Source organism: Suncus etruscus, chromosome 12 (genome assembly GCF_024139225.1).
Source record: "Suncus etruscus isolate mSunEtr1 chromosome 12, mSunEtr1.pri.cur, whole genome shotgun sequence".
Classification (NCBI taxonomy): Eukaryota; Metazoa; Chordata; class Mammalia; order Eulipotyphla; family Soricidae; genus Suncus; species Suncus etruscus.
In genome coordinates this window covers 76,224,024-76,247,456 of record NC_064859.1, presented here as the reverse complement: position 1 = coordinate 76,247,456, position 23,433 = coordinate 76,224,024, and the positions used below count along the sequence as shown (strand labels likewise).

The following is a 23,433-nucleotide window of genomic DNA, read 5'->3' as shown; positions in this document are numbered from 1 at the left end:
TTTCCATCATAGAAATAACTTTGCTGAAAGAACAAATGAATAAGAAAAAGGATCCTGTCAGCTTCTGACAGGTGAGCGGGTTAGAGGAAGCCCATTTTCAGTATGTCAAAAGGTCAGTTACCATTCTCATGTTTATTTCTCACAAAAACCCAAGAGAAAAATGAAAAAATCAAAGAGGTAAGTTAATTTGTCTGAGGCTACACGGCAAAGTCAGTGCAGGAATGAGGTTACTACAAGTCTGCTTTCACCATTCATTGTTTATCTATAGATGTGGGTCCTGCTCTGCTCCTGGCCACACGTCTCAATAACCAGTAGATTGGTCTCTGTGCACTTTACATGAAGGCCTGTGTTCACTTAGAGCCAAGGCAGCAAATGGAATATTACAAGAGCAGCCTTAGCAATCAAAGTGCCACTCCAAAGGCAGGAAGTTTAAAGTGGTTTCTCATTTCACAATAAAGCGAGCTTTTATGGGAACTAAATGTTATCCCGTCTAATGACCAACCACTTTTACAGCTGTCTTCTTCTTTATATGCTTTGTATGTTTTTAATTACTCTCAATCATAAGCCACCTATTTATAAATGGTAGTCTGTGGATTACAAAAATGTCCCTTGAGCTGCTCTGCTTCCATTTTACTTCATCATACAGCTCTCAAGTTCCAAGGTTGCCCCCATCATGCTCAATAGTTGCTGAGAGGTGACCCCTAGAGCCCACACAGATTGACAAATCAGAAGGTGCTCTAAGCCTTTTATAATAATAGAGAATTCTGGGGGACAGACTTAGTTCATATACCATCACAAATTATAACCCAACAGTTAAGGATTTCCTTGATCTGAACTTATCTTCACTTTCTAACAGCTCACATACAATTCTGTGGTTATTTCCTTCCTTCCTTCCTTCCTTTCTTCCTTCCTTCCTTCCTCCCTCCCTCCCTTCCTTTCTTCCTCCCTCCCTTTCTCCCTTCTAGTTTTCTTTCTTTCTTTCTTTCTTTCTTTCTTTCTTTCTTTCTTTCTTTCTTTCTTTCTTTCTTTCTTTCTTTCTTTCTTTCTTTCTTTCTTTCTTTCTTTCTTTCTTTCTTTCTTTCTTTCTTTCTTTCTTTCTTTCTTTCTTTTCTTTCCTTTCTTTCTCTCTTTCTTTTTCTCTTTCTCTCTCTCTCCCTTCCTTCCTTCCTTCCTTCCTTCCTTCCTTCCTTCCTTCCTTCCTTCCTTCCTTCCTTCCTTCCTTCTTTCTTTCTTTCTTTCTTTCTTTCTTTCTTTCTTTCTTTCTTTCTTTCTTTCTTTCTTTCTTTCTTTCTTTCTTTCTTTCTTTCTTTCTTTCTTTCTTTCTTTCTTTCTCCTCATATCCAAACCCTACTCAGTCATAAAGACCCAGGCCATATACACCTTTTTTATATCTTTAGGTTAAAAGATATACATTTGAGATATTTCTCCTTCTTTTTGCACTCTGGCTATTGTGTGGTGCTTCTCTTTATTGCTGTAGGGCTCACTGGATATTTAATTTGACATTTATTTTTGTATTGTTATGGTGTTTCAATTACCTTTTTCATGTCCTCTCTCAAACTGAGGCAGATAGCCACTAGAAGGACTCCACCCATTTTCAGCATATTTTTTAAATGTATTTATTTATTTAAAAATTTTTATGCTTAATCTTTACCCCATTCTATTGCCTTTCTTTCAACAAAACCACATAACTCAATATATCTAGGTTAACCTCTCAAATAGAGGGAGAAACAAGGGAGGACACCAGGACCAAACAGATGTATGATCACTGATAGTAAGCTAGACAAAGAGGGGACCACCTACTCTAGCAGCCTGGGGGGTGATTGTGGGGGATATGGGTTGCAGAAAGGGAGTGGGGAAGGGGGGGAGGACAAATTTGGTGGTGGGTATTCCCCTGATTCAATGGTAATATGTATCTAAAATACTAATGTGAAAGATATGTAAGCCACTATGATCAAAATAAAAATTAAAAAAAAAGAAATAATAAGGCAAAAAAAAAAAGATATACATTTGGGTTTCACTTCTCTCCTTGCTTCTCCTCTCTTTCCCTTTCATTCTTTCACTTCCCTTTACTCTTTGCTATTGTTTTTGTGACATAAAACAACATACACACTTGTTTTTAGGATTTCTCTCATAGTTGAGTGCCAGGGATCCCTCACTTGATTGCAGTGACTAGAAATGGCACACTGTATATGGCACTGGGTATTGCAAATATTGGCAGTGGTCACGGATCACACTCAGTACATGTTCAGCAGTTTAGATAGAACCCCTGGCCTCACACTTGAAATGTAGACTGGTTGTCACTGAAAATCCTAAGGATTTCACATATATTTCATAAATTATAATCAGTTGTGCTTTCTTGCACATTCTTTGCATCATTTTATCATTATTAAGTAAACATTGAAGTTATTTTTTGTTTTTTTTTGGGTCACATCCAGCAGCTCTCAGGAGTTACTCCTGGGTTTGTGCTCCGAAGTCACTCCTGGTAGGCTCAGGGAACCATATGGGATATCTGGATTCGAACTGGGGTCCATCCTGTATTGGTCGTATGCAAGGCAAACACGCCTTACCGCTGTGCTATCGCTCTGGCCCAACACTGAAGTTCTAATTCAATCTTTTTCTTTAAGTTTGTTTAAAGATTTTTCCATATGACTTTTTCTTAATTTTTTAAAGCAGTATTGGATTATAACATCTTATACAACATTGAGATATATATCATTATGATCAATATTTGCATAATAACCAGCAATTTTAAAAGGAATTTGCATTAAAATTTCTTATTGTAACACTATGATTTACCAAGTTGTTTATAATCTAGTTATTTCAGGCATTAATTTTTTGGGGGGTTGGGTCACACCTGGCAGCGCTCAGGGGTTACTCCTGGCTCTGTGCTCAGAAATCACCCCTGGCAGGAATGGGGGACATTATGGGATGCCGGGATTCGAACCACTGTTCTTCTGCAATGCAAGGCAAATGCCCTACCTCTATGTTATCTCTCTGGCCCCTTCAGGCATTAAATATTCAGACACGAATCTCATCACCAGTGTGACCTTTATTTCACCCAGTTTCCCACCACCCCCTAACCTGCCACTTGTAAGCACAAACAAATTTGCTTCATATTGTTTGTTACAACACAGGCGAAAATGAAATTATTAAAACAACAAGGGCAATTTGAGATAATTGTTATACCTCTCCATGGTCTTATCAAAGTCAGTGTCTCAGGATTTACTGGATTTGATTGGTGCCATATATCATATATATATATATTTATTATATAATATATACTATATATAATATAATTTATAATAAAGCATATCTACATTTATATTTATTTGGTGGCTTATCAGTTTGATAAGTTTAAGTTGCAGAGCTGAGCTGTTTCTGTTGGAGGTTGTAGGCTGAGGCATTGGGCTGTTGTGGTTCATGCAGAAAGGGGAATCTGCTCCCGCCCATTCTGAGAATTCCACAGAGGGATCAGCCTGGACAGGACTATTTGGAAAGCATTGGTGGCCATTATTTTCTTTTGGAGGTTGGTGGAAGAGACAGGCTGTTTTTCTGCTGGGAAGATGGTGGGTGTGCATGGGAGGCTGCTGCATTTTCCAGTGGTGGGGAGTTGGGAAGGGGGGGGGGCTTGACCCATTCTAAAAATAAATTCCAGAGTTTTCAGCAAACATTGTAGGCAAAATTCCCACTTAGCTCCTTGTTGTAGCACAAAGTTAAATATCAGGTTGAATTTAGAAGGAAAGAGGGCTTAGGAAACTGATGCAGAAGGAGAGTGCTCTTGGACAGATAGCACTTGAAGGATGGGCAGGAACGGGATGGAGAAATGGAATGGCATAGCAAAGTTCAGAGGCAGAGATAACATGGTCTTGTCCATTAACTATGCCACTATGACTTTTATACAGTTTATAGTTCTTCTGGATCAAAGTATTTGATGAGTAGATAGCAGGAAAGAGCTCTTCATATGATGAATGCAAAATGATAAAAACCCCTCATTTTCTCTACCAGTGGTCCTCAAACTATGGCCCGTGGGCCACATATTGTATTTGTATCTGTTTTGTTTCTTCATTGCAAAATAAGATAAATGAAGTGTGCATAAGAATTCATTCATAAGTTTTGTTTTTACTATAGTCAGACACTCCAATGGTCTGAGGGACAGTGAACTGGCCCCCTGTTTAAAAAGTTTGAGGACCCCTGCTAGACATACAACAAATTTACCTTCCTAATGTAAATAAAAATATTGATTCTTTATATATATATGGAGCAAATTCTTGCTGGATATTTTATTAACAACTGCTGTCAGGCTAGAGAGGAATAGTACAGTAGGTAAGTGTCTTGCAGGTGGAACATCCCACATGATGGTCCTCAAGCTCATCAGGAGTGATTCCTGGGTATAGAATCAGGAGCACTTCTAGGTGTGGCATTACCCCCTAAAGTATCCTGTATGCAGCCAACCCTGGCACCCTATGTCGTTCCAACCACACAACCCTGGTTGTGCCCAACCAGGAGTGATCCCTGAGCACAGAGTCAGATGTGAGTACCACTAGGTGTAACCCCTCCAAACTAAGAACAACAACAACAACAACAACAAAACCATAACCCAAATAACAAAATCTGTTTGAGTTTAAGAATGCAGAACTCTTGGGGCCGGGCGGTGGCGCTAAAGGTAAGGTGCCTGCCTTGCCTGCGCTAGCCTTGGGCGGACCGCGGTTCGATCCCCCGGCGTCCCATATGGTCCCCCAAGCCAGGAGCAACTTCTGAGCACATAGCCAGGAGTAACCCCTGAGTGTTACCGGGTGTGACCCCCCCCAAAAAAACAAAAACAAAAAAAAAGAATGCAGAACTCTTTTATTCAGAGCATAGATCTTGCGTTCAGGTTGGTTCTATTTGACAGGTGGAAAGGGAAGGGAGGATAGCATGGCACATGTATGGAGATTGGATTACTAAAGAGGAAAGAAGGGGAGGGTCAAGTTTGTTCAATAAAGCAGAGAGAAACAGAAGCAGGGAAAAGTTTAAACTGGGAGGTGATAGAAAGTGCAGAAAGACCTGAATTCAGGATGAGAAGTTCATGCATAATCATAGAGAATTCAAAGGAGGTTTTCAAGGAGGGAAATCCCCTAAAGCATCCTGAGGCCATTTCTATCTTATTAATGGAGAAAATGAGATGGCCAGATATGACATCAGGCCTCCTGCCAAACTGGCAGGGCCAAATGCAAAGTTGAGCTTTCCAGGACCTCAGACATTTAAAAATGACTCCTCTCAGACCTACTTGTCTATATTCCTTTAAGTGATTTACAATTACTTACAAATGTACTTTTGAGCCACAACTAGATCTTTCCTCTCTGAGAATCTTCATAATATACTGATGAATAATTTGTCTTAGGTGCATTGCAATATCTTTCATCTGGAGATCTTAAGGAGCCTTAATGACAACCAAGCTTCATTATTTCTATTTTGTGTATGAAGAAACTGACTCATAGAGAGGTTCAGCAATTTTTCTCATTCATGCTGGGAGTTATTACCTGGCCCATGAATGAAGCTTAAGGATGAAACCCTAGTTCATAGGCCATTAAACCCTCTGTGCCCTTTATAGTAGCAGAGTTTACAAAAATAATGACAGCTTTATGTTGAGAATCCATTCCTTTATTGCTATTAAATTTTGGCTTCTGTGAGCAAAAGCATCTCACTAACTACAATACCAGTGGGAGTTATTTTGCAGTAGGTAACAAACCTGAGAAAAGAGGTTGACTATTTTATAAGTAAAGTCCAGGCCATTCTGGATTAAGCATTAATCTTTATACTATCCATATATCCATAAATTCATTGATCACATTATAATATCACATATCAGAATCCTTAATGTCATCTGAAACAATGGATTTAGTAATATTACCTTTAGCATGAGGCAGATTTGAGAAGGTAATTTCTAAAAGGCACATTGTTTAGTACATTGGAAGTCTTTAAACATCATACTAATCTTTGTCATTAAAATCAATGTTACAAATATCACATGTCGGACAAAAACCAAACCAAACCGACAAAATCAATCCCTGATTTTTATAGTGGGATTTATGGGATAGTGGTTATACTGCATTTTTTGGGAGGAGTAATTTCTAAGAAAGGTGCAGATTTTGGGCCACACCGGGCGGTGCTCAGGGGTTACTCCTGGCTGTCTGCTCAGAAATAGCTCCTGGCAGGCATGGGGGACCATATGGGACACCGGGATTCGAACCAACCACCTTTGGTCCTGGATAAGCTGCTTGCAAGGCAAACACTGCTGTGCTATCTCTCCGGGCCCAGAAGGTGCAGATTCTTAACAGTAAAAACTGAATTTTTTTTTTTTTTTTTTTGGTTTTTGGACCACACCTGTTTGACGCTCAGGGGTTACTCCTGGCTATGTGCTCAGAAATCGTCCCTGGCTTGGGGGGACCATATGGGACGCTGGGGGATCAAACTGCGGTCCATCCTATGCTAGCGCTTGCAAGGCAGACACATTACCTCTAGCGCCACCTTCCCGGCCCCCAAAACTGAATTTTTAATAAACAAAATAGCACAGTGGGTAGGGCATTTCCTTGCACACAGCTGACCTAGGTTTGATTCCCAGCATTCTTTATGGGGTCCCCTAAGCCTGCCAAGAGTAATTTTTCAGCACAGAGCCAGATGTAACCCAGGTGCCAGGAGGTGTGGTCCAAAAACAAAACAAAACAAAAATTTACCAAGAAGATAAACTTCAGGTAGATAGAAGAGGGCGTGTTTGTATTGTGATGGGGTCAGTGAGTTTTACAGCTATTGATGGGAAGTTGATGTTAAATTGACACCTATCACTTAGTTGTCATCTGGGAATGAAGAGAGAGAAAACAAATAGATGAGGGGGGACAGATCAAACTAGCCATGGAAAAATCAGTGCCTTCAACATAGATGGGTCAGAATTATTTAAATGCCCTGTACTTTGTGTTCCTTTCCTCCTTGCTCTTCCTGAGCATTAAACAAAGTGGGTTTTCTCTTTGTTTGAGCCACACCCAGCAATGCTCTTTAGCTATGCCCAGAAGGTCTCTTTGAAAGAGGAACCCCATGCAAAATATATTCCTTTTAAATTTAGTTCTCAAACTACAAATGTGTGTATATATATATTCAAGTTCTCACCTCTTCTATCTGGGCGCAGGACCAGCAGGGACACTGGTTCCTGGTTAAAAAGGAAGAAGCCAATTTGGGACAATCTCAGAATAGTAGGAATCAAAGCAAAAATTCTTCACTTGAGGAATAAGAACTGCAGAAATCTCCCTTTCTTTCTCTTTTTTCTTTTATGGCTTTTGGGTCACACCCGGCAGCGCTCAGGAGTTACTCCTGGCTCTACGCTCAGAAATTGCTACTGGCAGGCTCAGAGGACCATATGGGATGCCGGGTTTCGAACCACCATACTTCTGCATGAAAGGCCCAGAAACCTCTCTTTCTACCACTAATTTCGGCTAATTTCGGTTAAGTGTATTCTCAGAAAGCTTCCATTCCTCATAGCCAGTGGCAACTTCTGTCCTCTGTATCCCCTAATCATTGGGTTTTACATTTTCCCTAATCCAGAGATAAAACCTAGATGCTATAAAGGAAAATATGACATATTAGTCTTTATGAAAAGCTTGAAGTGTGACAAAAGAATAACTAAGCCAAAACCGAATGACAAGCAATAAACCAGAAGAAAACACTTGCAAACTCCAACATATAATTTACTGCTGCCAAATTAGAAGGAATATCGATGACAAAGACTGAGATCCTATCAGTCAGTAAGCATACGTCAATTTTACTAGACAGAAGATACAGCTGGGTAATTTCAGCAGAATTAGAAGCATAAAATACTCATCTACGATAATAGTTAAGAGAATACGAGTTAAAATAAGATGCCTAATTGTTTGCCTATTAAGATGACACAAATTGAAAGTATTTGTAACATTTAATATCGGCAAAGGAAACAGAAAATTGGAAGTGTCCCTTACTGATGATGAAAAGGTAAACTGCGGTAGTTTTTGTTTTGGGAGCATAAACTGTGGTGCTCCGGGGCTACACTTGTGTACTTGACCATGAGGAAATAAAAAATGGAACTCAGTAATTCAATGTAACACCTTTTTCGGCTGCTTTATCTCTTATACTGCTTAGTCTTTCAAAGTTAACATTGATAGAAGTTGCAGATCTTTAAAAGAAAACCTCTGTGAGACAAGAATTTCACTTTCGTGAATACGTACTACTTAAAAGCTCCAATACAAAGCTGTTCATTGCAACATTACCTCGTTGAGAGAAAATAATATGTAACATTTATTGAGGACCAGCTAGACAGAAAACAAGAATACTAGATTGTAGCAGGGTTTTAGGGGAGGAGGTCATCTGTGTTGAGTTTGTTCTTAAGCACCATGCTCCTGAAATCGAGGAAAGAAAGATACTTGCATACTATGAAATACAGTATAACCGTTTAGCAAAGATGAGGTAAATTGCCTCTACACAAGGAGAAATTCCTAAAACATGATTAACCAATGGAAAATGATCGAATTGTAAACCACCACTATAACGTGGTTTAATGCTATACTAGTGAGAAAAAGATGGGATAAAGGGCTTGAAAGATTGACGTTTGTGTGTGTAGAGAAAACTTAGGGAGCTTCTTTTTTTTAGGGGGGGTGGTCACACTCGGCTGACGCTCAGGGTTACTCCTGACTCTGTGCTCAGAAATAGCTCCTGGCAGGCACGGGGGACCATATTGGATGCCAGAATTCAAACCACCGTCCATCTTGGATTGCTGTGCTATCTCTCCGGCCTTTGGGAGATAATTTTTTAAGTCATGGTCTATATATTTTGGGTTTAACTTTTATGAGAATGCATGCATGCATTACTTGGGTAAGAAAGCACTCTAATGAAAAGAGAAAAAAGTTTTATTAGTTTTCTTTCTATCTTTTCTCTGTAAACACTGGAGTAAGTAAACATGGATAAAAAAAATCCTTTACAAGAAGCCAGAAATGGTAGTACTTAGGGTAGGCTGCTACCCTTGCTGTGGCAGACCAGGATTCCATTCTCAGCATCCCACATTGTCCCCTGAGCACCGCCAATGGTGGTTCCAGAGTGCAGAGCCAGGAATAACCCCAGAGCACTACCTGGTGTGGCCTAAAAAAACAAAACAAAAGCCTTTAGCTAATGTCCTTTTTTTTTGGGGGGGGGGGTGGTGGTGGTCACATCCAGCAGTGCTCAGGGTTACTCCTGGCTCTATGCTCAGAAATTGCTCCTGGAAGGCTTGGGGGGACCATATGAAATGCCGGGATTTGAACTACCATCCTTCTGCATGAAAGGCAAATGTCCTACCTCCATGCCATCTCTCCAGCCCCCGCTAAAGTCCTTTATTAACCTTTATCAAGTAGCATGAGGAGGTGTGCAGTATTTTGATGGTCAATAATTTTTTTTAGATATATGATTATAAAGTCCAACATTGATACTAGGCTCCAGAAAAAAAATAACTTATGTAGTCACTATGAAACTAATTTGGAACCTGAGCCGAGCTGTTACTTTGCATATTCAAGAAAATTACCTTTTAGTCAATGGTCGAAATTATAATCTCAGCGATGGAAAACTGTACTGGATACTCCAAATCCCCCCCCCCCTTTTTCTTTGCTTTTGGGTCACACCCAGCAGTGCTCAGGGGTTACTCCTGGTTCTATGCTCAGAAATCGCTCCTGGCAGGGTCAGGGGGACCATATGGGATGCTGGGATTTGAACCACCTTCCTTCTGAATGCAAGGCAAACGCCTTACCACCGTGCTATCTCTCTGGCCCTCCAAATCCCTTTTCCACGGACTTGTGAATTTAACTCACAATGAAAGAAAAGTCGCCTGAAACAGTGATGTAAAGAATGCTACTTTTATGCATTTATAGGTTTAGAACTAAGGTGCCTATCTGCAGACTTATCTCTTAGGTGGTTGTGAGAAAAGTGAAGATTCTTACAACTTAATACCTAAGCCGTGGTCACCTTTTAAAAAGTGGCTTTTTGCTTTTGAAGAAAAAAAGTATTTTTTTAATAATCCCTTTTACCGGAAAAAAAATCACAATCTAACTAATTTTCCTTCTCGTTGATAGCTGCTTATTTTTACACAGTTTTAAATAATAATTTTGCAAGTGCTGTTTCATTGACCCTTATTATTTTTTTTAAATTCCTTTTCATATACTTGCCAAAATTTCTTGAACTTGCCACGGTCTGCCTAACAACCGGGATTCTTTCTGTTGATTTTGACTGGCTGATTCCGCAGTTGCAGGACAATTGGTCCTTTCCCAGGTCTTGGTCATTCCGAACTTTTTGAAAAGCTCTGCTATAAACATCTTTATGCAAGTTCTTCCCCTCCCTCACCGCCCCCCTCACGTTGGATCATTTCCTTAGAAATGCACTTCCTTAAATGGGTTTACTGGGTCAAAGGGGCTCAATGAACAGTTTTATAGTTCTTGGCACATATTTTTCAGATTGCGCCCAGGGTGGATCTAGCCAATGGTACGGCCGGGAGAGGGCAGGAATGTGGAGGAGTGGCCCCCTAGAACCACCCCTCTTCCGCCCCGCAAAAGGCAAGGACCGCTGTGGAAGGTCTGGGGATGAAAAGCATTTTTTTTTCCTTTTGGGTCCCTCTAGCCTTGTTGTTCTCTTCGTGATTACTGTCTTAGTCCAGGCCCAGGGACGGGCCAGGAAGGGTTTGGATTCCTGGACCTCTGCCCTGCGGGGCCGCAGCCACTTTTGCAAGGCCTCCAGCCTCGCCTCCCCTCGGGACGGGGATTCCAACCCCCCTCCCGTCCGCTTCCAGAGTCCCACGCCCATTGCGCACCCTCCTTCCCCCACGAATCCTCCTAGAAGCCCAGTGAGCCCATTGCACACCCATTATCCCCCCTCAAGAATCCTCCTAGCAGCCCTCTGAACCCATTGCATACACCCTATTCCCTCCCAAATCCTCCTAGCAGCCCATTGAACCCATGCACGCCTCCCTGGCCCCCAAAATCCTCCTAGCAGCCCACTGAACCATGCACACCCTCCTTTCCCCCCAAGAATCCTCCTAGCAGCCCTCTGAACTCATTGTACACCCCCAGTTTCCCCAAAATCCTCCTAGCAGCCCACTGAACCCATGCACCCCATTTTTCCCCTCACGGATCCTCTTTGCAGCCCTCTGAACCCATTGCACACCCCCCAAATCCCCCCAAATTCTCCTAGCAGCCCTCTGAACTCATTGCACACCCTCCTTCCCCCATGGAACCCCTCAGCAAGTGCAGAGCTCTCTTTTGGCGCGGTCGAAGCCAGGCCCTTGAGTAGCAGTGCATGGAGCTGGCTGGGCGGGCTGGAGGGTCCAAAGCTAGAAGGGTGTGAGCAGGAGACGGGCGGCGGCGGTGGTGGGGAGCTCCAGCTGCACCCCAAAATCCCGGGCACGGCGGAGTAAAAACTTAGAAGCCCCGGGGCTCAGGCTCCGCAGGGTGGTCGGGGGGATCAGAACCCCCTTAGGCGGCCGCGCTCTCCTCCCCTTCCCCCAGCTGGTCCGGGAAGCCTGAGACCAGGCGCCCGGCCTTTATTTACCCTTGGAGAACTCCAAAAAGAGGGAACGATGGGTGGAGGAGAAGGAGGAGGAGGAAAGCGCGAAAGGAAAAGGGAAAAAAGCGTCGCAGAGCAGAGGAAAGTGGGGGAGAAATAAGAGAAGCCAGAGAGATAGCATGGAGGTGGTGTGTTTGCCTTGCATGCAGGACGGTGGTTCGAATCCCGGCATCCGATAAGGTCCCCCCGAGCTTTGCCAGGATCGATTCCTGAGTGCAGAGCCAGGAGGAACCCCTGAGCGCTGCCGGGTGTGACCCAAAAGCCAAAAAAAAAAAGAAGAAATTAAACTAAAAAAAAAAAACAACCTAAAAAAAAGGGGGAAAAAGGGATGAAAGCGTAGAGCCAGGAGGAACCCCTGAGCGCTGCCGGGTGTGACCCCCAAAACCAAAACAAATAAATAAAAAAAACACCATAAAAATAAAGAAAAGAAAAGGGGGAAAAAGGCTGAAAGCAAGAAGAGGCCTCCGGCGGCGGGGACGGCGCGAGGGGCGTGGCCACAAAACATTGGGGGCGTGGCCAACGCACAGGGAGGCGTGACCATGGCACATGGGGCGTGTCCAATGAGCGCGGGGCTGGGCGGGGCGAACGGGGCGCGGCCAATGCGCGCTCGGGGGGCGTGGGACGATCGGGGCGTGGCCAATGCGCGCGCTCGGGGGCGTGGCGAGCGGGGGCGCGCGGCGGCGGCGGCGGCGGCGGCGGCGGCGGCGGCGGGGCGGAGGGGTTTGTGGGTAGCGGCTGCGCGCGCGCGGCCCGGCCGGAGGCGAGAGACGGACGGAGGGACGGCCGGACGGCGGGACGCGGGCGGGCTGCGGGCTGCGGGCTGCGGGCTGCGGGAGGGAGCCTGGGCGGCCATGGGAGGCGGCCGGCGGCGGCCGTGAGCGGTGCAAGCCGGGGCGGCCCCGTCGCCGCCGTGTCCCGTTCCCGAGTTGAGCGATCCAGCCGGCCGCCTGAGCCCCGCGACTTGGAGCCTCGGAGGGGCGGGGACGCCCGGCCCGGCCTCTGGGCCCGACCCAGCCCGGCCCGGCCCGGCCCGGCCGGCCTGAGCGCGAGACCCAGCGTCGCGTCGCCTCGCCTCGCCTCGCCTCGCCTCGCCTCGCCAGGCCCCGAGCCGCGCGCGGCATGAGCCGGGCCCCGCCGACGGCCAAGATGCCCGGCGCCCCCGAGGCCGGCGCGGCGGGGGACGACGGGGCGGGCGGGAGCCGCCGGAGGAAGCTCGAGGCGCTGCTCCGGGACCCGCGCTCGCCCCTCAACGTGGAGAGCCTGCTGGTAGGTCGGAGCCCGACACACACACACACACACGCGCACACGCACACACACACGCACACGTGTGGGTGCGTAGGAAGGGACGCTTCCTTGGGTGGAGCAGGTCTAGCGGGGCGGCCGCCCCCCGATCCCCCCCTCCAGCTCCTTTCCTTTCTGACCACTCGGGGGCTCCAAGCGGGGTCCCCCCCACCCCGGGATCCGCTTGGGAAGTTTTCCCTCCTCCTGCTGTGTCTCTCCGGTGGGCCCCGATTGTGGCGAGGGGTGAGGCTTTCCCTCCCTCCCTCTTCTCCTCCCCGGAGAGGATCTCTCTCTTGAGGGCTACCTGGGGGACCCAGGAGCGGGCGCCCCCCTCTTGCTAGCTTGCTAGCTTGCTTGCTTGCTTGCTTGCTCCACTTCCGTTTGCAATCCCAAACCTCAAGGACCCAACAAGTTCCCTTACACACACACACACACACACACACACACACACACACACACACACACACACACACACACACTCACCTCCACCATCTCCCTCCCCGTCACACACACACACACACACACACACACAGAGACACACACAGACACCCGCACAGACACACACACACAGACACACACACACACACACACACACACACACACACTTTGCAACTCGGTCTTTTGGTGCTCTTGGTGGAAGTTTTTGATTTCCCGGGGTTGGTTGCTTGCTTGCTGGCTTGCTTGCTTGCTTGGCCCGGAGCTCACTCAGGCTCACGGGGAGGCCCCCCCCCTTTTTTTGTTTTCCATTGTGCCTCTTTGCTTAAGCGGCCTTTGAAATCCAAATTAATAGCCGCGTGAAAAGCCAAAGCGACTCTTGGGGCCCTTGTAAAGTGCCCGTGTTTATTTCTTATTTGCTGATTTTCCCCCCTTCCCCCTCTTCCCCGGACCTTCAATGCTGGGGTGTGTGGGGGGAGGAACCTCCAGGCGGATGGTCGGTTTGTGTTTTCATCGACAGCAGGGTGTGCAGGGTTCGAGGTGTGCGGATGGGATAAGAGGGCGTGGAGATTTGAACCCCTGGCTGAAGCAGGAAAAAAGGACCTAGATAGATGACTGTGCTCCAGCGGAGTGTGTGTGTGTGTGTGTGTGTGTGTGTGTGTGTGTGTGTGTGTGTGTGTGCGCGTGCGTGCCTCGGGGGGGGGGGGAGCTGCCCTGCCAGGAATCACGTTTAGCTACTATCTAGAACGACTATTGCCATCTAGGCGGCCTTTCCCGTGTCGGATTGGCTGCTGTTAGGGGCTGCAGGCCGTCTTCGCATGTTCCGGCACCCGCTTTTGCTGGGTGACTCAGTTCTCCTGGGCCCTAGGGGAGGGGGTGGGCGGCATTGGCTGTATACTTTCCCCGGATCATTCCTGAAGTGTTGGGGTGCGCTGTCTTTGGCCAGGCGCCTTTGCCATGCCATGCCATTTGTGGTCTGTGTGTTGAGTTTTCCACCTGCATGTCTCTGCAAGGGCATTGGGAGACCCCTGGCTAGAGGGTCCTGTTAGAAACCTGCATTTGGATTGGAGTGGTTGCCCAAGGGCAGAGCTTTTTCCTAGGCCAGAGCGAAGACTCTGGGCCTATCTCCCAGCATTTTCACTTTGGAATTTTGTTCGCAAAACTTTGACCCAAGGCCAGAAAGTTCAGTTAAAAATAGGACAGCAAATCTCAACTATTTATCAGGTTCATAATGCAAGCCCTAGACAGATTTTTTTTTTTTAACACTTCGCTTTCATAAGTCTTCACTGATAACTAATCGTCATTGTTAGGGCTATTATGAATGAATGTGGGGCTGTTTATACATGTAGGCTGGTCAACTTTTATTAAGCTATTTTCTTCATTTTTAAGCTAAAGGGTTAAAAAAACAATCTTATCAGTAAATACCTAGAATTATTCATTTATTTTGCGCCTGTTGGAGTCAAGACACTTGACATTTTTATTAAAATGACATTACTGACATGAGGGATTGCCATCAATTGCTGCTGAGTGAACAGAATTTGTTACTGCTATTTTTAGTTGATTAAATACATGGTTTTGAGTTGCAGCAAATCTTAATGTGTCAAAATGGTCCCTTTTTTCTTGGAAGTGAGATTACTGGTGCTTCAGTTCCAAATTGATGAGCTGAAAATCGTTTTTAAAACCATGTTCTAGTAACTTGGTTTAAAATTACGTATTTCCTTGTATGAGACAGTAGAATAAGTTAATTTTATAAAATTGGGATAACATACATAAAATGCAAGATTTACTACTCTGACCCCTTAGCAAATGCTTAACATTTGATTGCATTATTATAGACATTGAAGTGTCTATTCTAGATCTTTTTCTTCCTTCCAAAAGAAAGCTATGAATTCATCTTTAACTGTGTTATAAAAAGCATTTCTTGTAATATAGATGAATTATGGTTGATAACATGTAAAGATTTGAAATCATACGTTGAGCCTGGATGTTAAAAATTCATCATTGGTTTATTGCATCTGACACTTTTCTTTTTGTTTTCCTATGACCTATAGAGTTATTTGTGAGGCGAACAGTGATAACCACTGCACTACGGAAACTCCGCTAATAGAGTTATTTGTTTAACAAAGTATAGTCTAAGAAAAAGTCATGAGTCTAAGTTACTTTATTCAGGATTTCACAAAGTATCACTTAAAGTGTATAGTGGAAAGGTGCTTTGCCCTTGTTATGGTACTGACTGGGGTTCGGTCCCTAGCTCCTCTGAGTCCATGGCAGTGATCCCTGAATTCAAAATCAGAAATAAGCTCTGTGCTCCTCTGGGTGTGCATGTCCGCCCTTTGCACCCCCATAACATAAAGGGCATATACTTCCAGAGACAAAAGTGAGATGAAGGATAACAGAAATTAAAATTATTTTTCAGTAGACAAGGCTAAAAGGAAGATTTGAAGGAAAAAAATGAGATGGCTTGTAAAGTACTTGGTTTAGTGCTTGATTCATGATAGTGCTCATTAAATTTATGTAACATCTTTGCTCTGTTAGCATTTTTATGTTAATTGTTTTACATATTGCAACTATTTCTTTCTATTACTGTTTTCTTAATTATTTTTTTGGGTATTGAGCCCAGGTACATAATTTTAAATAAGTGGAGTTACTCTTTGAATTTGCTGGCAGCATCAAGAATAGTTAGAGCTGGATTTCTAGATTATAGTGGTGTAGATTCTTAGTATTTTTCTCTGCTGAGGCTTGCTGTTTTTATTAGGTCCTTAAATTAATATGACGAGGATATATATTTTATTATATATAATATATATATTATTCTGGCATTATTAAAACCTTTAAAGGATAGTTTTGAGGGAGACTTGTTTCTATAGCTTTTATATATATGTATATATGTGTGTGTATGTATATATATGTGTGTGTATGTATATATATATATATATATATATATATATATATATGGAGGATCTTGTATAGGAGGCTTTGCAGTATTTGAAACTTTTGAATGAATACTAATGTTTTGTTGGATACATTTTTCACAATGCTTACTTAAATATTATGGCGAAATGGTTTGTATTTTAGGGGTCAGAAGATATTGCAGGAGTTCAGGCACGTGCCTTGCATGCTATTGACCCAGGGCTGATCCCTGGTACCACATATTGCCCCCTGAGTACCAGCAGGAGTGATCCCTGAGCATAGATATCGAGCCAGGAATAAACAGTCTGATGTGGTCCCAAAATCAAGAGCCAAAACAAAATAAAAGATAATGTGTCTTAGTGTTTTATTGGGGACATGTCTTTCTAAACATCAGTGCTTTAAGATTTTGTTTTACTGTTTAAAAGAGTAAATAGTTACAAACCTACGACTCACATTTAGGCTCTTACTATTTACTCAAGACTGATATTGAATGCTCAGGAAATAACTCAAAGAGCTGGAGTTCTTGTTTTGTATGCAGCAACCCAGGTTATATCCCTAGCACCAGAAGGTCCTACTAACTCTACTGAGAGTAGCCCTGGATCCCTGAGATGGGAGTATTTCCCCATTACAGCAGAGTGCCCCCTTCTCAAAATAAACCCCTGCAGTAATAAAAAGACTGCTGTTGATAGGTAATTAACAGTTTTCAGTGACAGATACTAAGGCTTTCCTGGTTGATTCATTATACCTGTCAGTTTTATGAAATAATACTGCTTTTTCATCTTGGTATTAGTTATATGCTTTGTTAAAGTATGTATTGATTTCCTTTCTGTTTGAAGTTATAAATATTATATAAAAATAGGATAAACATTGTAGAGTTGTTTTATGCACAGTTATTTTTCCCTTTGGGTTTTTCTTTTTTGAGGGTAGTGTTGGTGTCTCAAGCAGTGTCCTGGAGGTCTGGCTCCTTCTAGCAATGCTTGGCCAACCTAGCGCCAGCAGTTGAGTGCAGAGTCTGAGGATGCTGTGCTGTTTAGCCCCTTTAGAGCCTGGAGATTATGCCAGAACACACAGTGCAGTGCTAAGGTGGGAGGATTCAAGGCTCCACCTGGTGATGCTGGGAGACCATGTGTTGCTACGGATCTAAGTTAGGGTCGACCATAGCAGGACATGAGCTTCAATTCCTGTATTTCTCTCCACCACTATACATGTTTCTTTCTTTTGTGAAATAAAGTCTGGCCATTTATAGTACAAGTGAAATTAGGTGTTTAAACTTTTTTTTTTTTAAATCATGTCAAGGATTTAAAGGAGGACTCACAAATGCTTTGCATTTACTACTGAGCAACATGCCTGATTCTAAGATCACTATAGAACCTTTTTTGGCAGTCAGGAAATCTTTAGTGAAAATGAGTTTGCTAGTGAGATTTAAAAAGCATTGCATAGAACTTACTAACTTGGTACGCTTCAACCTTTTAGAAAATATGGGTTTGCAGTCCCTCACCTACAATTTTGATATATAACAAGCTCTGAAAACTAAATTTTTGTTAGAATTTGCATGATGGATATAATCACCCCATCACTTTTGCTGTGGATAGTAGTAGTTTTTCTCTGAGAGAATATTGTATTTGGTTTCAGAGTGCTGGTCAGGTTCCTGAGGATTTTAAGGAGTATATTTTATGTACTTCATTGCCATTTTGAAACTTAAACTAATTCTAATTTAGAACCACTTTGCAAGTGTAGAATAAGTAAAGAAATACACATTTTAGTTATAGGGAGTGGAGAGAAAAAGTACAGAGGGTAAGATGCTTACCCCACATGCAACTGACCTGTTTCAATTCCTAGCATCACATGTTTCTTTGAACATGACTCCTGAACAGAGAGCCCCTGTGTACTGAATGGGTGTGTGTCGTGCTGCCGTCCCTTCCCTCAGCTTACAAATAATGTAATGCTATCTGAAATCTAAACTTTTTGGAGGGTTTGTGTTCTAATGAGATTGCTCTCATTTTCCTTTTTTGGGGGGATTGTGTTTATATGTGTGTGTTGGGGGTGCCCACTATAGTACTAGGAATCTCCAGGGCTAAAGCAAGTGCCCAATGATTTATGTAGACTAGGAATTGAACCTAGTACTTCTGCATGCCATGTATTCACTTTAGTTCTTTGAGCTATCTTTCTGGCCCTTCCTTTTTCACTTTTAATTTCTAAATATTCCAAACAGTAAGAGAATATGATATGCAGATGTGAGTGTGAAGCATAAAAATACATGAAATCATTGCTCAAATACTAGCCTGCTGATTGTGTGTCTTACTATTGTTGCTGCTGCTTAATTTAGGTGCTGGGTGGTAGCTTAAAGGGCTGGAACATGGCTAGATTTAATCCCTGACACTGCTTGGTCTCTGAGACAGACCTCTGAGCATTTTTCAAGGAGTAGTCTTTAAGCACCACTGGATGTTTACCAAAAACAAAGAATAAATTAACATACACTGAAATATATAAATTTTAAGTATCCCATTAATGAGTTTTGACACATACCCAATATAATGCAAATTTTTATCAAAGATTGAACATCTGCCTCATGTATTTTCAGTGAATTCCACACTTCATTTTTTTAGAATCAATCTTCTCTCCCTGCTCTTCCCAGTTTACTTTTTTTGTTTTTTGTTTTTTTGTTTTTGGGTCACACCCGGCAGTGCTCAGGGGTTACTCCTGGCTGTCTGCTCAGAAATAGCTCCTGGCAGGCACGGGGGACCATATGGGACACCGGGATTCGAACCAACCACCTTTGGTCCTGGATCGGCTGCTTGCAAGGCAAACACCGCTGTGCTATCTCTCTGGGCCCCCCAGTTTACTTTTTTACTGCTTTTAGAATTCAATATGTATAAACAGAATCCTATATAAACCGTCTTGTTTTGTTTTTGATTTTTGGGCCACTCCCGGCAGCACTTAAGTTACTCCTGACTTGTGCTCAGGAATCTCTCCTGACGGGCTCTGGGGACCATATGGGACACCAGGGTCTGCCAGGTGCAAGGCAAATAAATGCTCTACCTGTTGTGTTATTGCTCCAGCCCCCAATATATGTCTTCTTTTTATCTGGTTTCTTATCTTAGCATAGCTTATTTTTATTTTTAAATTAAATTAAATTTATTTTATTTTGAACCTGAGCCCCCCTACTTGCTTTGCTCAGCGCTTACTGTTGGCTCTATACTCTGGGATCACTCCTCACGGTCTCTTGAGTGTCCTATAGAGTACCAGGGATCAAACTTTGGTTGGCTGAATGCAAGGTAAGTGCCCTACCTGCTGTACTATCACTCTGGCCTCACAGTTTATTTTATAGAAAAGGTCTCCTACATAGTGTTCAAGGGCTCTGGGACCATTCCCATCACTACTCTATCAGCTGGGCCAAAAATTCAAGCAAGGCCTAGTGAAGTGGTGTTCCTTGGGCCCAATAGTATACTGTGAGCTGGCCCACCAGGTAGTACTCTGGGGGTGTGAGGGGGATGAGGAGGGCATGTGTTGCTAGGATATAAACTCAGTCTTTGCTTGTGTCTGATTCATGAGCTATCTCCCAGGCTCCTGAGCATAGTTATTTAAAATGTTTTTTTCTGGGAGGTGAGAGGCTGGAGAGAAAGTACAGTTAGGTAAGACTAATTTGCCTTGCACAGGACTGAACTTAGTTCAATCCTTGGTGCACTATATGGTTCCTCCAGCATCATTAGGAGTGATTCCTGAGTGTAAACCCAGTAGAGTCTGAGGATAGCTGGGTATGACTCCCTCCAAAAAATAAAAACAAAAACAATTTCTTTTCTTTTTTGGGGGGGGGGCACACCAACCACTCTGAGAGGTTACTCCTGGCTCCACGCTCAAAAGTTGCTCCTGGCAGGCTCGGGGACCTTATGGGATGGCAGGAATCGAATCCAGGTCTGTCCTGGATCGGCTACGTGCAAGGCAAATGCCCTACCGCTGTGCTATCTCTCTGGCCCCTAAAAACAATTTTTTAAAAAATCGAAATAACGCATATTTATTTGTTTATTTTTGGTTTTGGGTCACCGGTGGTTACTCCTGGCTCTGTGCTTGGAAATCACTCCTGGGCAGGCTTGGGAGAACCATATGAGATTCTGGGGATTGAACCCAGGTCCGCCACATACACGGCAAATGACCTACCCACTTTGCTATCTCTCCAGCCCCAGAAGTAACACATTTCTAAATCAGATATCAGAATAGTTTTTGAGATTCATTTGTGTCTTGCTGTACCAATAGTTAATTAATAATAATAATAATAATAATAATAATAATAATAATAATAATAATAATAAAAGCCCCAGTGAGTTGTATTCTATATATGTATAGACCACAATTTGTTAGCCTTTTTTTTTTTTTTTTTTTTTGGTTTTTGGGCCACACCCGGTAACGCTCAGGGGTTACTCCTGGCTATGTGCTCAGAAGTTGCTCCTGGCTTGGGGGACCATATGGGACACCGGGGGAATCGAACCGCGGTCCGTTCAAGGCTAGCGCAGGCAAGGCAGGCACCTTACCTTTAGCGCCACTGCCCGGCCCCTGTTAGCCATTTTTTTGTTAATGGATGGATTCCTGTGTTGATATAAATTTTTGGTTGTTTGTATTGTATAATATTACTTTTTTTTTGGGGGGCACACCCGGTGACACTCAGGGGGTTACTCCTGGCTATACACTCGGAAATCGCTCCTGGCTTGGGGGGGGCCCACATGGGACGCTGCGGTTCGTCCTGAGTCAGCTGCATGCAAGTCAAATGCCCTACTGTTGCGCCATTGCTCCGGCCCCGAGTATAATATTACTCTTAATAAACCTTGCTTGTATTTGTGAGAATTTATTTTTAGATTTAATTTGCTTTTTTATTTTAGTTTTTGGGTCACACCTGTCAATAGTCAGGGATCACTCCAGGCTCTTCACTCAGGAGTTAGTCCTGGCAGTACTCGAGAGACTGTATGGGATTCCAGGAATTGAACCAGGGTTGGACACATACAAGGCTTTGCCCACTGTACTCTCTCTCCAGCTCCTTAAACTTTTTTTATTTTAATCTCCCAACTCATCTTCCTTTCCGTGTTGCTGATGTTGTGGTAATCCAGGTAATGCATACTCATGACCTTAGGGCTTGAACTTCAGTTGTGGTGCTTTCTGAGAGTTGTATGTTACTTGTGAGTAGCGCTCATAAATTTTTGCTTACTTTTTTTTAAATTGCAATATTCATTTTTTTCCTTATTAACAATTTTCACTTTTCATTCTACCCTTTTAAAAAATGTTGCAGCAATACATCTAAAAAGTATTTGTTGAGGTTCTTTCAATAATTGCTTTCCTTTACTAGTGGTACTTGTACAAGTGCTCACTAGGAATCATCACACTCTTTAATTGTAGTGCTTGTCTAGAGGGCAAAGTGCTCTCACTGACACTCACTGCAGGTTGCACTTCTCGATCATAGTACATACTTTTTAGTTTTTCTTGTAGGAGTTGTAACCTTTTGCTGTAGTGCTTGCCATATATTTCGTTTTGGTATATATGGCCAGAACTTGCTCGTTTCAGTTGCAATCAGAGAGGTTCAAAAGTACAGTCAGGGAACAAGCTTGGTTCTTGTGGCATTGCAGATTGAACTCTTAGTCCTTTTTTTTTTTTTTTTTTCCTTTTAGCTTTTGGTTTTTGGGTTACACCCAGTGGCACTCAGGGGTTATTCCTGGTACTGTGCTCAAAAATCGCTCCTGGAAGGCTTGGGGGACCATATGGGATGCCGGGATTCGAACCACCGTCCATCCTGGATCGGCTGCTTGCAAGGCAAACTCGTTACTGCTGTGCTATCTCTCCAGTCCCGAACTCTTAGTCATAAGCTTGTAAGGAGGCTATTGAGTTATTTCTCTGGGCCCAGAGATAAATTTCAATTTTCACTTAATTTACTGCCTATCTTGGGTCACACCTGGCAGTGCTCACGCACATCTGGCAGGGTCAATCCTAGAGGTGCTAAGGGGACCATAAAGTACTTGGGATCAAACCCAGGTCTCCTACGTACACAACGTGCTTTAGCCTGTTTAAGTATGAACATTCCAGTTACTCAAGACTTAGGCTTTTAATTTCTAGCTATTCTGCTGGAGGGAAGTGGTATCTCATTGTGGTATGCATTCTTCAATGAGTAACAATGTACTTGCACTAAAGGACTATTTGTGTAGTTTCCTTTATGAAGCATTTAATCCATTTCAAAAACTGGGTTATTTTTATTATAAAGTTCTACATCTTTTGTTTGTTTTTGGGCCACTCCTTATACTTGGGATGGGGAGGGCATGAGATGCTGGAGAATCCCACATACAAAGTGTGTGCTCTAGCCCTTTGAGTTATAACCCTGACCTGAGTTTTAAAAGTTCTTTATATACCTTGGGGCCGGAGAGATAGCATGGAGGTAGGGCATTTGCCTTGCATGCAGAAGGTCGGTGGTTTGAATCCTGGCATCCCATATGTTCCTCCCACCCTGCCAGGAGCGATTTCTGAGTATAGAGCCAGGAGTAACCCCTGAGCACTGCCGGGTGGGACCCAAAAACAAAACAAAACAAAAAAAGTTCTTTATATACCCTAGATACCAGCTTGTTGTCAGATATTAATTTTCCCCTTATGGTGGCATATTTATTTTTCTATAATCAGCCTTCTTAGTTGTTATTCCCCTCAAAAAAAACTATTGCCTATTCCCATAACACAAAGATGACTCTTCTGCTTTTTTTTTTTGGTTTTTGGGTCACACCCGGCGGTGCTCAGGAGTTACTCCTGGCTGCTCAGAAATAGCTCCTGGCAGGCACGGGGGACCATATGGGACACCGGGATTCGAACCAACCACCTTTGGTCCTGGATCGGCTGCTTGCAAGGCAAACGCCGCTGTGCTATCTCTCCGGGCCCACTTCTTCTGCTTTTTTTCTATAGGCTATATAGCTAAATATTGGCACTTAGTTTTTGGGTATATGTTAAACTTTTTTTTTTTTTTTTTTTTTGCTTTGTATGGTGTAAGTTGGGTCAAGAATGTTTATTATTCTTGCATTTCTCATACCTAGTTATGTTGAACTAAACGTGCCAATGTTCTACCCAGTTTTATTAAAGATACATTGACATGTAATGCTAGATGTGTTTATGGTGTATAAAATATATGTGTAATTGCCAAATGCTTACTGCAGTGAAGTTAACACTTTTTTTTTTTGGTTTTTGGGCCACACCCGGCGGTGCTCAGGGGTT

The 23,433-nt window shown here is 43.4% G+C and overlaps 1 protein-coding gene across 1 annotated transcript in view; it reads left to right on the top strand.

Annotated features, from left to right (window-relative positions):
* Positions 1-12,699: 12,699 nt before the first annotated feature.
* Positions 12,700-23,433, top strand: part of ROCK2 (Rho associated coiled-coil containing protein kinase 2) — a 124,133-nt gene continuing 113,399 nt past the window's right edge. Inside the window, exon 1 of the mRNA XM_049784552.1 lies at positions 12,700-12,846. Coding sequence (XP_049640509.1) covers positions 12,700-12,846 — 147 coding nt within the window. The remainder of the gene's footprint in view (positions 12,847-23,433) is intronic.